Consider the following 15,824-nt stretch of genomic DNA (forward strand, 5'->3'; position numbering starts at 1 on the left):
ATGACTGTTCTTCCAGCCAAATGAAGATTAATAACTGGTGTGTATTTATTTTTACCAGTTGAATCTTGTGTGCTAATTATGGAATAAGGTAGAATTATTGCTCTGTACATTTTGCACTTGAAACCTCTCCATTGAGTGAGCACAGAATTTATTGTTAGAACATTACTGCTCTAACAATTTATTGTTAGAATACTGCTGTAATGTGAAAAGGAAGCGTGTTCTCTTTTGGTTTTGAAAAGGAAGGGTTTTTGTTTGTGTTTAATTTTACCTGCATTTCTAGTGGCTTGCCCAGCAAGTTACTGGACAGCTGGGTTGAATTCTGGTATGAACCAGTCACAAAGCTCTTCCAATGTATTATCTCATTTAATCCTCCTTACAGTTCATGTAAACACTCCTGCAGGTTTTCTTAGCTGACCCTGTCCATCCTTTGCTCATTAACCATTTAGTTAATACCCAACAGGTCCCAGGTCCTCCATACTCCATGGTTTGATAAGAGAGAGGCATTTGTGGCTGCCAGTGTACATAAACATATGCTGCTCTCATTCAGGACCCATGATCAGGAATACCTGAACTCTGGTATCTTGGTTCCACCATGTCCTTACTTTATGACTATAGGCAAGTTCTTTTGCCTTTCTGGTCTGTGAGTTCCTTTGTAAAATGGGGATAATTCCTATGGCATGGGGATATCATGAGAATTAGCTCTAACGATATAGGTAAAGCACCTGGCATACAGCTGAGGCTGAGCCTGTGCCCTCTTGTTCTGTGATGTCTTGCTGCCACTGTTCCATTCCTTATTGAAGTGCTGACCCCTCGTGGATAGCAAGTTCCCCATAGCAGGAGCTCTTAAGACCAAAGCATCAATTGAAGCTCGGTGGAAAAGTATATTTCATGCTTATGTTCAGGTGGATGTACCCTTGGATAGTACATCTTGGGTGTGAGCAGTCCCTTAAGGGGAACTGCCGGCCTGTCCCAGTGTTCGGCATTCCTATTTACAACTTCCTCCACCCCTCCTTCTGATCTTGGATTCATGCTATGAAGGGTTCTACGAGGTAGCTAGGATGGCAAAAACAGTTATTAAGTCTCAATCCAGTTAGAGCTCACACACAGGTCTTGCACATTTGTACAGAACTCAACTATTTGTAAAGCATCAGCCGATTTGATCCCCTCAGCTCTGAAATAGACAGAAGTTATCCCCATTTTCCATACAAAAGATGGACAGGTTGGGGGAGCTTGATAACATGTAGGATTAGGACCAGCTCTCTTGATTCCTTGTCCAGTGCTTTTTTTCCTGTATTTGTTTGTCTAGGCTTCCGGTAATTAGATCTTAAATCAGCTGGCCTCCCAACTCAGGAGGATGAGTTTTGTTAAATTAATACCTGTTGCTCCTGACCCTAAAGCAGCTCCCATGTGGAGTTTCCCACGGTGCTTTGGGAAGCCAGCAAGCTCTGTCCTGGTGGCTCTTTTCCATGACTCCTGAACAAGTATGGCACATCTCCAGATCCACAGTCACACCAGCCTCTCTGGAAGTTATCTGCTACTCTTTGAGGTGCCTCCAGGATCCCCAGAGTGAGTTTTGTGGATACTATGTACGTTATATTTTTTAAAAGACAGCTTTATTAGGAGCTATACTTCCCATACCGTGCATTTCACTTATTTAAAGTATATCATTCTGTCATTTTTAGCATATTCACAGAGTTGTACAACCATCACTACAATCAATTTTAGAACATTTTCATCTCCAGTAGAAAGGCTGTACCGATTAACAGTCACTCCCCTTTTCCCTCAACCCCTTAACTTCCCCCAAATCCTAGACAAAACCATAATCTACTTTCTGTCTCTATAGATTTTTCTATTCTGGACATTTCATATAAATGGAATCATATAATATGTGGCCTTTTGCTTAGCATAATGTTTTCAAGATTTATCCATGTTTCAGAACCTGTCAGTACTTCTTTTTATTGCTGAATACTATTCCAGTATATAGATGGATCACATTTTATTTATTCATCGATCAGTTGATAGTCAATTGGGTTTTTTCCACTTTTTAGCTATTATGAATAATGCTGCTATGAACATTTGTGTATAAGTCTTCGTGTTGACGTATGTTTTCATTTCTCTGGGGTATTTACCTAGGAGTGGAATTGCCGGGTCATGTAGTAACTCTGTGTTTAATCATTTAAGAAACTGACAGGATATTCTCCAAAGCGGTTGCACCATTTTACATTCCCACCAGCAGAATGTGAATGTTCCAGCTTCTCCACATCCTCACCAGCACTTGTTTTCATCTATTTGGATTATAGCCATTCTGGTGAGTGTGAAGTGGTATCTCATTGTGGGTTTTATTAGCTTATGTTTTAAATTAGACCACCTCGAACATATTTTCCAACTCTAGTGACACCTATCCAATTATCTTCATGTGACAGAATAACTGACAAAAAAGGAATGGGAGCTAGGATTGGAGGAGGTGGACATGAGACAGTGGGGTAGGTGCTGAAAGGGAGAGAGTTCAGGGTGTTTCAGGAGACACAACTGGGGCTTGATAAACAAAGAGATGAAGGGAGCCTCCAGCAGAGAATAGAGCTCGGGGGACTGCTTGAGCGGAATTGGTTACAAGTATATCTTCTTTCTGGGAGTCTTCCATTGCAAAGAAGACAGGGCCACTGAATACGCAGAATCACATTTGGTATTTATGATATTAAGTGGAAAACAGTTAAATATAATCTTAATGCTGCTAGGATTATAGCCATATAAAAACATGTGTGTGTGTAGATAGGCCCTGAAAGAGAACAGGGGAAAATAAACACACTTCTGTTAGGGAGCTAGGATGGTGGGGTTTAAGAAAATGTTTCTTTCTTTTTCTTTTTTCCTTTATTGATATCATACTGTTTGTGCAATACCAAGTTGTTGGGCAGGAACCAAAAAAAATTCACGTTAGCAGCCCCTCACTTCTTACCAGCCCTCCTCATGCCTCATGCTTCAGCCACACTAAGCCTCCCATTGGTCTCAGACATGTCTGAGCTTTACTGTGACTCTGTACCTTGCAAATGCCATCCTCCATCCTCAGAATGCCCTTGGCTCCAGCACATCCTCTGCCAAATTGGTCCTTGTTCTTTTTAGCCCAGCTCAAATGTCCCCTCCCATGAAGCCACGCTCATGGGGTCTCCCCGGAAGAATGCGCCATCCCTTCCTCCATATTCCGCTACTCCCAGCTTTGGCTTCTGTTTTGGCCAGCGAGGGGGCTGACACATAATGTGTTATTTCTGGAGACTGCATTGTTCCCTCCCGGCACCCGCACCTTTGCAAGGTGACTTTGTAGCGCCTCCTGTCAAGAGGCGGAGCCTATTTCTCCCCTCCTAACTGGCCCTCCTCCTGCCTCTAGACTCCACTCATTCCCTCCAGTCCATTCTCCTCACTGTAGCCAGTGATTTTTTTCATGTACAAGTCTGATCATATCCCTGCTTAAAATTCCTCAGTGGTTTTCCATTAACCTGGAAAACAGTCCATACTCCTCAGTGTGACAGTTGTAGCCTTGATGGAGCTGGCCCTGCTCATCTTTTCAGCCCCACCTCTCTTAACAGCTTACCCTGAGGAAGTTGCCTCTGCTTGGAGCATAAGCCCCTCTCCACCCTTTCAGCTATCTTCTGCTCAACCTTCAGGTTTCAGATAGACTGCACCTCCTCTCACCCCACCCCTCTGAGGCTGAGTTAGTTGGTGCCCCTCCTGTGTATGCCCAGAGCATCCTGACAATCTAACCTTTATCGCAGTGCTTTTCAGTTTCTGCAACTGTCTCCATTACTAGATTGTGGCTATATTCCCTGTGCTGTATGATACGTCCTTGTAGCTTATTTTATACATACTAGTTTGTACATCTTAATCCCCTACCCCTATCTTGTCCCTCCCTCTTTCCCTCTCCCCGCTGGTAACCAATCAGTTTGTTTTCTATATCTGTGAATCTGTATTTCTTTTTTGTTACATTCACTAGTTTGTTTTATTTTTTAAATTCCTCATATAAGTGATATCATACAGTACTTGTCTTTCTCTCTTTGACTTACTTCACTAAGCACAATACCCAAGTCCATCCATGTTGTTGCAAACGGCAAAATTTCATTTTTTTCCTTGTTCTTTTTTTTGTGTGTATCTGTTATAGATTTTTGGTTTGTGGTTACCATGAGGTTTATACATAGCAATCTTTATGTATACGTGATCGTTTTTAGTTGCTGATCTCTTAATTTCAAATGAATTTTAACACCCCTGCATTTGTACTCTCCTCCTATCACGATGACTGTCTTTGACATCATATTTTACATCTAATTGTTTTGTGTATCCCTTAACTACTTATTGTGGTTATAGATGATTTTACCACTTTTTTCTTTTAACCTGCCTACTGGCTTTGTGTGTGGATGATTTCCTACCTTTATAGTATATTTGCCTTTACTGGTGAGCTTTTTCCTTTCATAATTTTCATGTTTCTATTCGTGGCCTTCTCTTTTTCACTTAGAGTTCCTATGACATTTCTTGTAAAGCTGGTTTGGTGGTTCTGAACTTTTGCTTTTGATCTCTCCGTAAAATCTGAATGAGAGCCTTGCTGGGTACAGTATTCTTGGTTGCAGGGTTTTTCCCTTTCAACACTTCAAATGTATCATGTTGCACCCTTCTGGCTTGCAGAGTTTCTGCTGAAAAGTCAGCTGATAGACTTATGGGAATTCCCATGTATGTTATTCCTTTCTTTTTGCTTTCCCCTTTCTGCTTTTAATAGTCTCTCTTTATCTTTAATTTTTGCCATTTTAATTACAGTGTGTCTTGGTTGTTCCTCTTTGGGTTAATCCTGTATGGGACTCTCTGTGCTTCCTGGACTTGGATGACTGTTTCCTTTCCCAGATTAGGGAAGTTTTCAGCTATTATCTCTTCAAATGTGTTCTCTGCCCCCTTTCTGTCTGTCTTCTCCTTCTGGGACTCCTATAATGTGAATGTTAGTATGCTTGATGTTGTCCCAGAGGTCTCTTAAACCTGTCCTCATTTCTTTTCATTCTGTTTTCTTTTTCCTTTTAGCATCAGTGATTTCCACTACCCTGTCTTCCAGCTCACTGATCTGTTCCTCTGCATCATTTGGTCTACTTTTGATTCCCCCTGGTGTATGTTTCATTTCAGTTATTGTATTTTTCGTCTCTGTTTGGTTCTTTATATTTTCTAACTCTTTGTTAAAAACTTCTAACTTTTGCTCTGTGCATCCATTCTTCTCCCGAGTTCTTTGATCATATTTATGATGACTATCCTGAACTCTTTCTTGGGTAGATTGGTGCTCTCCACTTCACTTAGTTCTTCTTCTTAGCTTTTACCTTGGTCCTTCATCTGGAACATGTTCTTCTGTTGCCTTACTTTGCTTAAATTGCTGTTTGTATTTTTATGTATCGGGTAGGTTAGTTGTTTCCTGACCTTGGAGAAGTGTCCTTCTATAGACGTCCTTTGTGTCCCAGCACCCCACTCCCCTCTTGTCCCCAAGCTATATGCTCTAGCGTTTCCCCCTATGAGGGCTGCATGGGTCTTTCTGTTTGGCAGGCTATGTGGGCAGTCTGGTAGGCTTGGGTAGCCCCCAGTCCAGTTGGTTGCCAGGCCCCACCTTACGCAGAGGCTGCTGGCTGTTGGTTGGCAGGGCTGTCGCGAGGCAGCTGACCGCACAACCCCAGGCGGCCCTGGGGCTAGTACTGGCTCACTAGTGGGTGGAGCCATGATCCAGAAGACTCCAGGATTGTAGTCTGCCCACTGGTGGGCGAAGCCAGGTCCTGAGGTTAGTGTCAGACTACTGGCAGGCAGAGCTGGGTTCTGGAGTATGTTTGCAGGGCCCCAGGATCCCAGAGCTGGTGTTGTATCACTTCTGGGGTGGGGGAAGGGAGATTCCTGACATGGGTGGAGTGTGGGGTGTCCCAAAGCTTTGTTGGCCTGCTAGTGGGCACGGCCAGGGCCCAGCTGGTCCCAGGGCAGCCTGCTGTGGGCCGACTGGGTCAGCAGGCTGTGGGATTGTGGATTTCTTCCCTCTGGTGTCTGTCGCCTTGTGGGTGAGGCTGGTCCAAAGGTTAGAGCAGACTTCATGGAGGGCAGGGTTGGGGCCCAGGGGGTTCTGGGACTGGTGCCTACCCACTGGTGGGTGGAGCTGGGCCCTGGGCCCTCTGGTGGACAGGGCAATGTCCAGAGGTGGCTCTGGGCTCATGAGGTCTTTAGCTTGTGTGCTGACAGGAGGGACTGTGTCCCCACCCAGTTAGTTGCTTGGCCTGGGGCGTCCCAGCCCCGGTGCCTAGAGGCTGTTGTATGGGGCCAGGTCTTGGTGCTAATGAGCCAGAGGACAGGACCCACAGTGGTGCCCACCAGCGCCAGGGGCCAAGCGGTAGAAGCAGCTCCCAAGAGTGGCTCCCACCAGTGTCTATGTCCCCAGCGGAGCCACAGTCGCCCCCCACCGCCCCCCACCCCCCGCCAGGAGACTCTCCCAAGACCAGCAGGTAGGTCTGGCCCAGGCTTCTATCAAATTAGTGCTTTTGCCCTGGGTCCCAGAGCATGTGAGGTTTTGTGTGCCCTTTAAGTTTCTTCTTTCCCCCGTTTTGTGGGACTCCTGAAACCAAGCCCCTCTGGCCTTCAAGGCCAATTGCTCTGTGGGCTCTTCTTCCCAGTACAGGAACTCCTGTGGGAAGATCCTCTGCAATGTAATTACCCTCATTTGTGGGTCATCCAGCTGGGGGTACAGGACTTGACTGTATCATAAGCCTGCCTCTCCTACCCATCTCGTGTGGTTCCTTCTTTGTATCTTTAGTTGTAGACCTTTTCCAGGAGGTTCCCATATTTTTCATTGACGGTTGTTCTACAAACAGTTGTGATCTTTGTGTGCTCGTGAGGGGAGGTGAGCTAAGGGTCTTTCTACTCTGCCATTTTGACCAATTTATCAGTCATGAAACATCTTTGATAGATTTAATTCCCAGTTACCTTTGGGGGTATTTTTTTGGTTGCTGTTCCTATTGTAAATGGTATTTTCTCTTGAATTGTGTTTTACAAGTTGCCAGTGTACTGAAATGCATTCGATTTCTGTATATTGATCTTAAATCCAGCACCTGATAATGCTTTTGGATTCGCTAAGTGGAAAATCAAAATCTGTGAAACGTGAGTTATTGCTTCCTTTTTAGTCTTGTACCTTACTTTCTTTTCAGTCTAAGTGCTGCGGCAGGGGCGGTGTAGGGACAGTGAGTGATCCAGGATATCCTCATCTCACCCCAGTCGTGAATGGAATACTTCAAACATTTCATTTGCTCCGGGTTTCCTGTAGCTATCCTTTGTGAGGTAAGGGTAGTTCCTTTCTGCTCCTAGTTTGACAAGCGTGTCTATGGTCTGTTGCTGAATTTCACCGAATACTTCTTCTGCATCTATTGACATCATCTATTTTCCATCTGTTACTGATTATTTGGGTTCCTCTACTCCCTACAAGATGAGAAAATAATTTACAATATAAGGAAAACCTTGAGATCCTTTTAGTGCTTGCCTTTATAACACATACTGGCTAGGACGGAGACTAAAACCCAGAAAGCCTGTTTATCCAGCCCAACGCTCCCTTGTTTGCTTTCAGGCCAGGCAATGGACCGTTCTAGTCGGTGGGGGCTGCTGGAGCTGCTGGCCGAGGGAGGCCAAAGAAGCCCTGCTGTGTCAGGTGCAGAAGGCACAGGCCCAGGGGCTGGGAACACGGGGGACCTAGAAGACACGTGACAGCTGCCAGACTGGAGAGGGGACAGGGCAGGCATCTCTTCCCCACCCTTGGCCATGGCCAGCTTTACCTGCCTCTGAGGATCCCCTTCCTTGAGCTCCACAACCAGCCTTGGAGTGGGCAGACTCTTTCCCAGAGGACCACTCAGAAAATGAAGGTAGTAATTCTTGCAAAGAATTCCAGGCTCCAGCAGAACACTGGAGAGGAGTAAGGTCCCTCGTGACAGGTTTTTCCGAATGGTGGAGTCACCGGCATGAAGACGTGAGCTTGCCCTCGTGACTGAACTGTTCACTGAACAACTCTATCCACTGTAAGAGGATCTTTAGACCCTGGGAACCAGGCCCACGAGACACAGAGGCCGGGACTGTTGTCTTCACACCTCCACAGGGCTGTCCAGGGGCAGAAGAACACAGAAGTGTGACCACAAAGGGGACAAACCAGGACCATCAAGAGGAGCTAAAGGAAGCGTAGAGGCTGACTCAGCATAAGGAAGAACTTTCATAGGGGTTCCCTTGGTGGGAGGGATTGCCCCATCACAGCAAGTGAGCAAAGACCTGAGGACCATCTGGCAGGGATTGTAGAGAGATGATTCGTGCCAGGATGGAACTGCTGACCTCCAAAGTCCCTTCTGGGCCTGGAATATGCAGTGACACCAGTGAACAGAGTTGCCTGGGTTTACCCAAGAGCCAAGGTGGTCAGTGTGACGTTTTGGCTCATGACATCATTCCGCAGGCTCCGCTGCCCTCTGTACCAATGCGTTTGACACTTCTGGTCCCCTGGGGTGGCCTATGCTCTCCCCAAGAGCTTGAGAGCCCTTAAGAGCTCTGTGTTCCTGTTTTGCAAATTGGATCCGGCTAAGGTTCTGTACTGTGGGAAGGTGCCAAGAAGCCATCAAAGCCCTCCACCATGAAGGGGAGTAGAGGGAGCAGAGTGGTGGTTCATCCACCAGTGTAGCACAAACGGGGCTTTATTGGTGGGGCTCGGGAAGCTGGGACAGCCCAGCACGCAGGCTGTGAGGGCCTGGACGGCTGCCAGGAGACGAGACGCGAGGGCACCAGCCTCTGCGCTGTGCTGCCTGGGGCACGTCGTCCCTTCTCAGTTCTTAGAGGCAAGTGTGCAGGAAGAGGGTTCAGGACTTCACAAACTGGTGGGTGACCTCGTAGATTCCCACAGACTCCCGAGCCTTTTCGTCATAGTCAGTCCAGTCCTGTGGGAAAAAAATGGCAGTGTCGGCCTCACGAGGCAGCCTGGACAGCATGGGGAGTGGAGGACTAGGACTTAAAAGGCCCAGCTGAGGCTCCGGCTCAGATCTTCAGGAACATGTCAGCCCCAGGACAGAGCCAGACTGCTCAGGCCTGAATTCCTACTCTTCTAGCTTTGTGATTTGGGGCAAGTCACTAACTTCTCTGAGCCTTGGTTCTGTCCTCTATTTAAAAAAAAGAGGACAGCAGTAGATTTTACACTGAATGTTGAAAGACTCAAGAGTTAACACATGTAAAAGTATTTAGCCTAGGGCCAGGCACATATGAGAGCTCAGTAAGTCCAGTTACTGTTACTAGGTGCTATGCAAACTATTCCTCTGAGGCCTGACCACAAGCCTTCCTTATCTGCAAGGCAGTAACATGTCCAGTTGATTCTTGGTATTCACAGTAGTTACGTTCTACAAAGTCCCCACAAACACTGTGTTAGTGAGTACGGAATCACTGCTCCCAGGGGAAATACAGGGTTAGGTTCCTGGGAGCATCTGATTCTGTTTAAAAACACCTTATTTAACATATATATATATATATATATATATATGTATATGTATATGGCTGATTCACTAATACTGAACTCACAGCCAACTGTGCTGTATCTCACACCTGAACAAGCTTGTCTAACACGTATTTTCTCTGTAAGGCACACCCAGCTTTCCTGCGTGTGAACACTAGGCAGCGCTTCAGCACTACACCTGGGGCTATCGTAAACACCAAAATCATCAACAAAAAGCACGAAAAGTGTGGAGTCGGCTTCCCACTGAAGAGCCTTGTTCACCAAAAGGGTTATTCCCGCCAGGTGCCCTAGAGCTCCCCGCAAGGCCCCCAAGTCCCGTACCTTTTCCTGCAGATTAATGTCACTGAAGACTGTCCCGGATTCCAGACCCTCAGCAGCAAACCCGGCCTGCAGGTGACAGGAAGGCAGCAGTTTACCTGGGGGAAAGGAGGCACTGGTCTGGCCTATGGGGCCTGGTCAGGGAACTGGCCTTTCTCACAACACCTCTGGCATGGGAAGACCAGAAATACAGTGTGGGCTACTGTTCTGGAATAACTACTGAGCTTCCATGCCCTGGCAGCTGCCCTGGGACTAGAGTGGTTTCTCCAAATTAGAGCCCTGGCCCCAGAAGGCAGGAGGTGTGGGGTAAACCCTTCCATTACCCTTGATTTTCTGAAACACCCTGGTGTGTCACGTCCCTCTCTGGACCTCAGTTTTCTTACTTATGAAACGGGGATGACAATACTCTCTCTTCTGCCTACCTCACAGGGTTGTGAGGTGAAAATGCTACACAAATAAAGTGGCCTGAGCACTGGCTCTGGAGTTGGATAGATGTGGGTTCAAATTACAGCTCCACTGCTTACTAACTGCATCACACTGGGCAAGTGGCAAAATCTCTGAAGTTCTTTTCTCATCTGAAAAATAGGATGTATAACTTCACAGGGTTACTGTGAAGTGAGGTAACATTAAAAGTGACAAGCCTGATGCCCAACATACATTAGATGCTTAATAAATAATAACTGTTACTCTTAGAAATGAGAATTCCTAGTCCACGGTCTCTGTAGGAAGCACAGTTCTACTGTCATTTCCTATATGCCCTCCCCAAAGATACAGGTTCCCCAGGAAGACATGCACCTGGGGCTGGAAATCGACTGGTTCAAGTCCTCGGCACTCAAACTCCACTATCGTCTTGAACTTCTCGTTGTCTTCGGCCTAGAAAGGAAGTGTGTTGAGGAGGTAGGTCCAACTGTGCCTTCAGGATGACTCCACAGCCCCTGAGAGCCCAGAATGGGACTCAGGGGCAACTCATCCCGTTCTGGAAGAAGACTGCCTTGACACCTGCTTGCCACGAGATCTTCTTGGATGTGGACTCTGGGGTCAGGGTGCCTGGATGTGAGCTCAGACACAGTTCTGCCTCTCTTCTCCTCTGGGCCTAAGATTGTCAGCTGGAGCTGAGGAAACCACTACAGGTTTATTGTGAGAACCTGAAGTAGGTGTAAATTGCCCAGTATAGGACCCGACACTATGCTCAATGAATGGTAGATAAAATTATCAAAATAAAAACTGTGAAGAAGAATGTTAAGCTATAAGGTTTCCAGGTCATCCAAAAGGCCCCAGTACACTTTGCTGTGGCCTTTTGCTAACCATCCGCCATGCTGTCAAGGCAGGGGCTGACTTAAAGCCTTTGAAGTGGGATATGCATGTGGAGGAGGCACACTGAAGGGGTGGTACAGCCAGGAAATTCATGCCTCCCTGACTCCTGGGCCCACAGACCCCAAGGACACACCCACACATTCATTCTTATTCTGTCATTTACTGTAGAAATGCTTCCTGCACACCAACCATGTGCCTGGCCCTGGATTGGTTTTTGTTTGCTGGTCTGTCTCTTCCACTAGATTATGATTTACTTGAGTGCAAGTCCTTATGTGATTTTTCCCTTTAACTTCAGGACAAAGCTGAGATTTTAGCATAAATCAGACATTTTTCAAAAATACCAAATAAGGAATGGATGAAGACACAGACCCAAAGCATACACTCCCTCCCTCACCTTTGGACTAATCTGTTAATGCAGTAACGTATAAATACCTAATAAAATCAAATATCAAGGATGGATGCACTGTCTCATCCATGGATTCAGAGAAGGCTCACTAGCCCTCCAAGATGTAGACAAGGCAAGTGTTCCCAGTGATGGAAACTGAGTGGCCAGGTTGGGTCAGAGGTCCCCTAAGCTCCCACAGCCCAACACTTATAAGAAGGCAGTACAATAGCCTAGTTATGAGTCTTTTTCCTACCGAGCACTCGGTCAGGGTAAGGTGAATAGATGACTGACAGTGAATGAATGACTGAGTGAATGAACGAACAAATAAGCACATGAAGTCACTCAGTTCCATGGTGGGTCACTCTGGTGCAGATATAACTCGAGAACCCAGGCCTCCTAGTTCCTGGCTTGGATCTAATCCCACCATGCCTGCCACTGCAGCAGGAAACTTACATTGTAAGGTTTGATGGTGCTGCTCAAAATCTCTGAAATGTAAAAGAGAAGACAAAGTCGACTTAAGTCCATATCCCGGCCCCACCCAGGTACCCAGATGTGGCTCTGGGCAAGAGTCTACGGCAGAAGCTTGGATACCTCAGGCCTGGGTCCACCCACATGAGCATGCTTTCGGTCTCGTACCACAAAGCCGTGGGCCAGCCTGGCAGAGGTCAATATCCATGGCCTACCTACCAATGGAGTTTTCCCTTGAACACAGCTTGCACTTCTGGACCATGGAGGCACTGCCACGGCCTCCCTTCAGTGCCACGTTGTCCTGGCAAGCAGTAAACAGAACCTCTAGTCACAGATCAGTCAGATGTAAGGGTCCCCAGGAGACCCAGTCCTATCACGTATTATCAATTAATATTATAACAATATTTAAATACACACCATCTATATCTACCAAGACCCAGACAGGGTGAGCAACTTGCTAGGACAAGAATCCTGGGGAGGCTTCTTGAGAGTGAGGAAAGGACTTCCCCTTGATTCTGAACTCTGCCTCACATCCCAAAGCCCATTGTTCCCAGTTGATCACACTCTGCCTGCCCTCCCAAACCACAAAAAGTGGGGCCCAAAGACCGGGGAGGTGAGGGCCACATATCCCTGCCCAGAGGCCTGTGTGTGTCTGTATATGGGTATAGTGGTGGGGGGAGCAGTTACCATCAGCCGAATGTACTGCCACTTCTCTGAAATCTCACCACAGTTGCCACATTTCATCTTGGGGAGGGGGAAAAAGAGTATTAGTAAAGAAGTTGGCTCAGTTGGGCAGATGCTGAGGGAAGGGTAAGAACAGTGTGAGGTGGGCAGGCTCATCATCTTGTCAGCAATTCAGCAATCTTACTTCATCCTTATGACCAGCCCCACTAAGGACATAACCAGACTTCTCTCTGGGCAAAGTGTTTCTCGTGCTGGCTTGCTCATCCTCCTCTAAGGAGTCCCCAGTCTGGCTAGGGATTCAAGGCTCAAGTAGTACAGAAATGGCTTCAAAGTCCCCCCATCCCCGTTGAGTTAGGAGCTTCCTGTGTGTCCTTACAGGCCCTGTAGGTTCCTGGTAAAAGTATTTATCACTCTTGCTACTCCTTCTTTGTCTCCTTCTCTAGACTCTGCTTTTTGAAGCCAGGAAACATCAACTCCTCAAATAAGCCCTGGCACTCGGGCTTCAAAGTATTTGGAAATAAAGGTGGGCAGAAAGCTTCCTCAAAGATAGGGCTTTTGCCAGGTACTGAAGGATTCTGGGATTTAGACTAAAAGGAAAACAGATCAGAAGCTCCGGTATCTGGGAGAGTAAAGGGCCTCAAACTGCTCAGTTAAGAAGAGGACCTCTGTATACCATCCCACTAGAGTACCAGATTTACCAATACAGGATGGGGAATTAAGAATGGAGCCATGCACAAAATTAAACGATTTCACAGTAAATAAAACCTAATCAACAAAAGAGAAGGTGAAATTATTCTTACTGAATAATCACAAGATCCCTTCAAGTAGCCTTTCGTTTAGTGTTTGTTTACATACCATGAAATAAGTTACGGAGGAAAAATTACAAAAGATATTTCAAGATACTGCCAATTAAGAATTAACCAGTAGGGCTTCCCTGGTGGCGCAGTGGTTAAGAATCCTCCTGCCAATGCAGGGAAAACGGGTTCGAGCCCTGGTCCGGGAAGATCCCACACGCCACGGAGCAACTAAGCCCGTACGCCACAACTACTGAGCATGCGCTCTAGAGCCCGCGAGCCACAGCTACTGAGCCCACACGCCTAGAGCCCGTGCTCTGCAACAAGAGAAGCCACCGCAATGAGAAGCCTGAGCACTGCAACGAAGACCCAACGCAGCCAATAAATAAATAAATAAATAAATTTTTAAAAAGAATTGACCAATAAACTTAAAAAAGCAAACATAAAATTCTACCCAGAAGAAAAGAGAACATTTAATAAGCATTTCTCATCTAGCCGGAGAGAAAGCTCCCGTTCACCACTGAGATCAGGGTGGGAAACCTTTACGCGGCCCCGGCCCTGGCACCCCCACCAGAGCCTTACCTTCAGGTACCACCGGAAGTCCTCGCCCACTGGCCGGAGGTTGGTGACATTCTCCAGCGTGGCTTTGAGCTGCAGCGCAATTTTCTGAGAGAAGGAGCACAAGGAGGAGGAGCGCCAGGGCAACGGCGTCAACAGCGCCCCGACAGCCCTGCGCCTAGCCCCTGCCCAACCCCGCCCCTCTCCTCCTCTCCCGGCACGAGCTGTGCCTCCCGCCTCCTTCTCAGCGTGAGCCCACTCCCCTCCTTCCCTCCTGGCGCGAGCTCCTGCCTCCCAGGTTCTCGCCACCTCCCGGCCTCTGCCCCGGCGGCAGCTCGCCTCCGCTTACCCCCATAGCGACACGGCTCAGCTGGCGCTGGCTGCGGCCACTGCTTTCCGGCCCGTCGTAAACGGCGGGCTCCGCTTGCGCACCCTCGCTGCGGCTCTGGGCGGGGCGGGGCGCGGAGGCGCGGGGCGGGTCTCAGCGCGCCGGGGCTACACCCGCACACCTGGCTTTTCCTCCTAGGCAAAGTGATCCTGTGGAGGTAGGCTGAGTCCGCAACTAGCCGGTGCTCAGACCCGCGGAAGGCTGCCTCCAGCAATCGGTAATTCCAGATATTTACTGAACGCCATGCTAGTCTGAGGGATACCGCAGCAAACAAGACAGTCCTGCCCGAAACCTCTGCGGGGTCCGCTTCCTGCCCTTCAGACTCTGCCTTCCCTCACCCAACCTCGCGCTTGGTCCCTGCCTGCCCTTGGAGGCTTCTTAGGTCACGTCCGTTCACCCAGCCCAGGGCCGGCTTCGTAGGTTTGAGAGATGGGACCTTTTTCATCTTTAAACTGTTCCTTCCTCCTTCCCCCAGGGGACCTTTCAGAGGGTTGGCTCGTGTACATGTCCTCATTGTGGTCGCCAAGACTGGACACACCCTTTCAGCTGGCTCTTCTCTGAATTCCTGGTTTATTTTCTATCACACATTTACTGAACCTGTGCTCTTTTGCAGGGCACAGCTGAGACCATACAGAAGCTGTGAGCATTGTAAGCAAAAGCCTGTTTGAGGCTTTTACAGCTTCCTGAGGTCTAGTTTCTTTAAAATTTAGAGTGACTCTTTCGGATGTCTACTTTGCCACGAATTTACCTGATTGCCAGGTACCCTTCTGTAGCAGAGGGTGCACTATAGCCAGGAAGCCTGACATCTCAGGTCCCAGATCTGCACCTAACTTGCTGCCCTGTAATCTTTGAAGGAGGCAAAGTAGAGTGTGTGTGTGTGTTGTGGAGGAACACTTGCCTAGGAGTCACCAGACTTGGGACCTGTCCCAAGTTGGCCTGTCTTGAGGGATGTTGAGCTCAGCCTAATCACCTCCCCTCAGTCAAATGAGATTTATCAAGACCTAGTTCCTTTCAGCGCCCACTGTCTGTTCAGTCAGCAATTTGCCTCATTAAGGAAGCCATGCAATTTAGCAGCAAGAAAAAGTTCCTACAGATTTACCTGCTGAACAAATCCCCACACTATCTACAACTAGGTTGCTTCTTAATGGCCGCTGGTATTCTGATTTTAAAATGAATTATTGGAAAAATTTTCTGAGACCAGGCACTTTACCCCTTATAATGTATTAAACCAAATATTTCCCCCCATACTGAAGTAGCTTCAGATATATCTATAAAGGTGATTTAAAAAACCCCAACCTCAGTTATTAAGCTGGATGAAAAAAACAAAACCCAAAATACCAACCACAATACTACTTCACATCTAAAAAATTAACTTCATTAATACCAAATATCGTGTTCAAATTT

The 15,824-nt window shown here is 47.3% G+C and overlaps 1 protein-coding gene across 1 annotated transcript; it reads right to left on the reverse strand.

Annotated features, from left to right (window-relative positions):
- Nucleotides 1-8,689: 8,689 nt before the first annotated feature.
- Nucleotides 8,690-14,665, reverse strand: CZIB (CXXC motif containing zinc binding protein). Its single transcript, XM_060089820.1, is given in 10 exon segments — nucleotides 8,690-8,945; nucleotides 9,833-9,898; nucleotides 10,625-10,702; nucleotides 11,982-12,013; nucleotides 12,216-12,297; nucleotides 12,684-12,740; nucleotides 14,057-14,140; nucleotides 14,382-14,495; nucleotides 14,497-14,616; nucleotides 14,618-14,665. Coding segments are annotated over 10 exon segments (759 nt in total). The 3' UTR covers nucleotides 8,690-8,867.
- Nucleotides 14,666-15,824: the final 1,159 nt, after the last annotated feature.

The sequence above is a fragment of the Mesoplodon densirostris genome, chromosome 2 (genome assembly GCF_025265405.1).
Source record: "Mesoplodon densirostris isolate mMesDen1 chromosome 2, mMesDen1 primary haplotype, whole genome shotgun sequence".
Taxonomy (NCBI): Eukaryota; Metazoa; Chordata; class Mammalia; order Artiodactyla; family Ziphiidae; genus Mesoplodon; species Mesoplodon densirostris.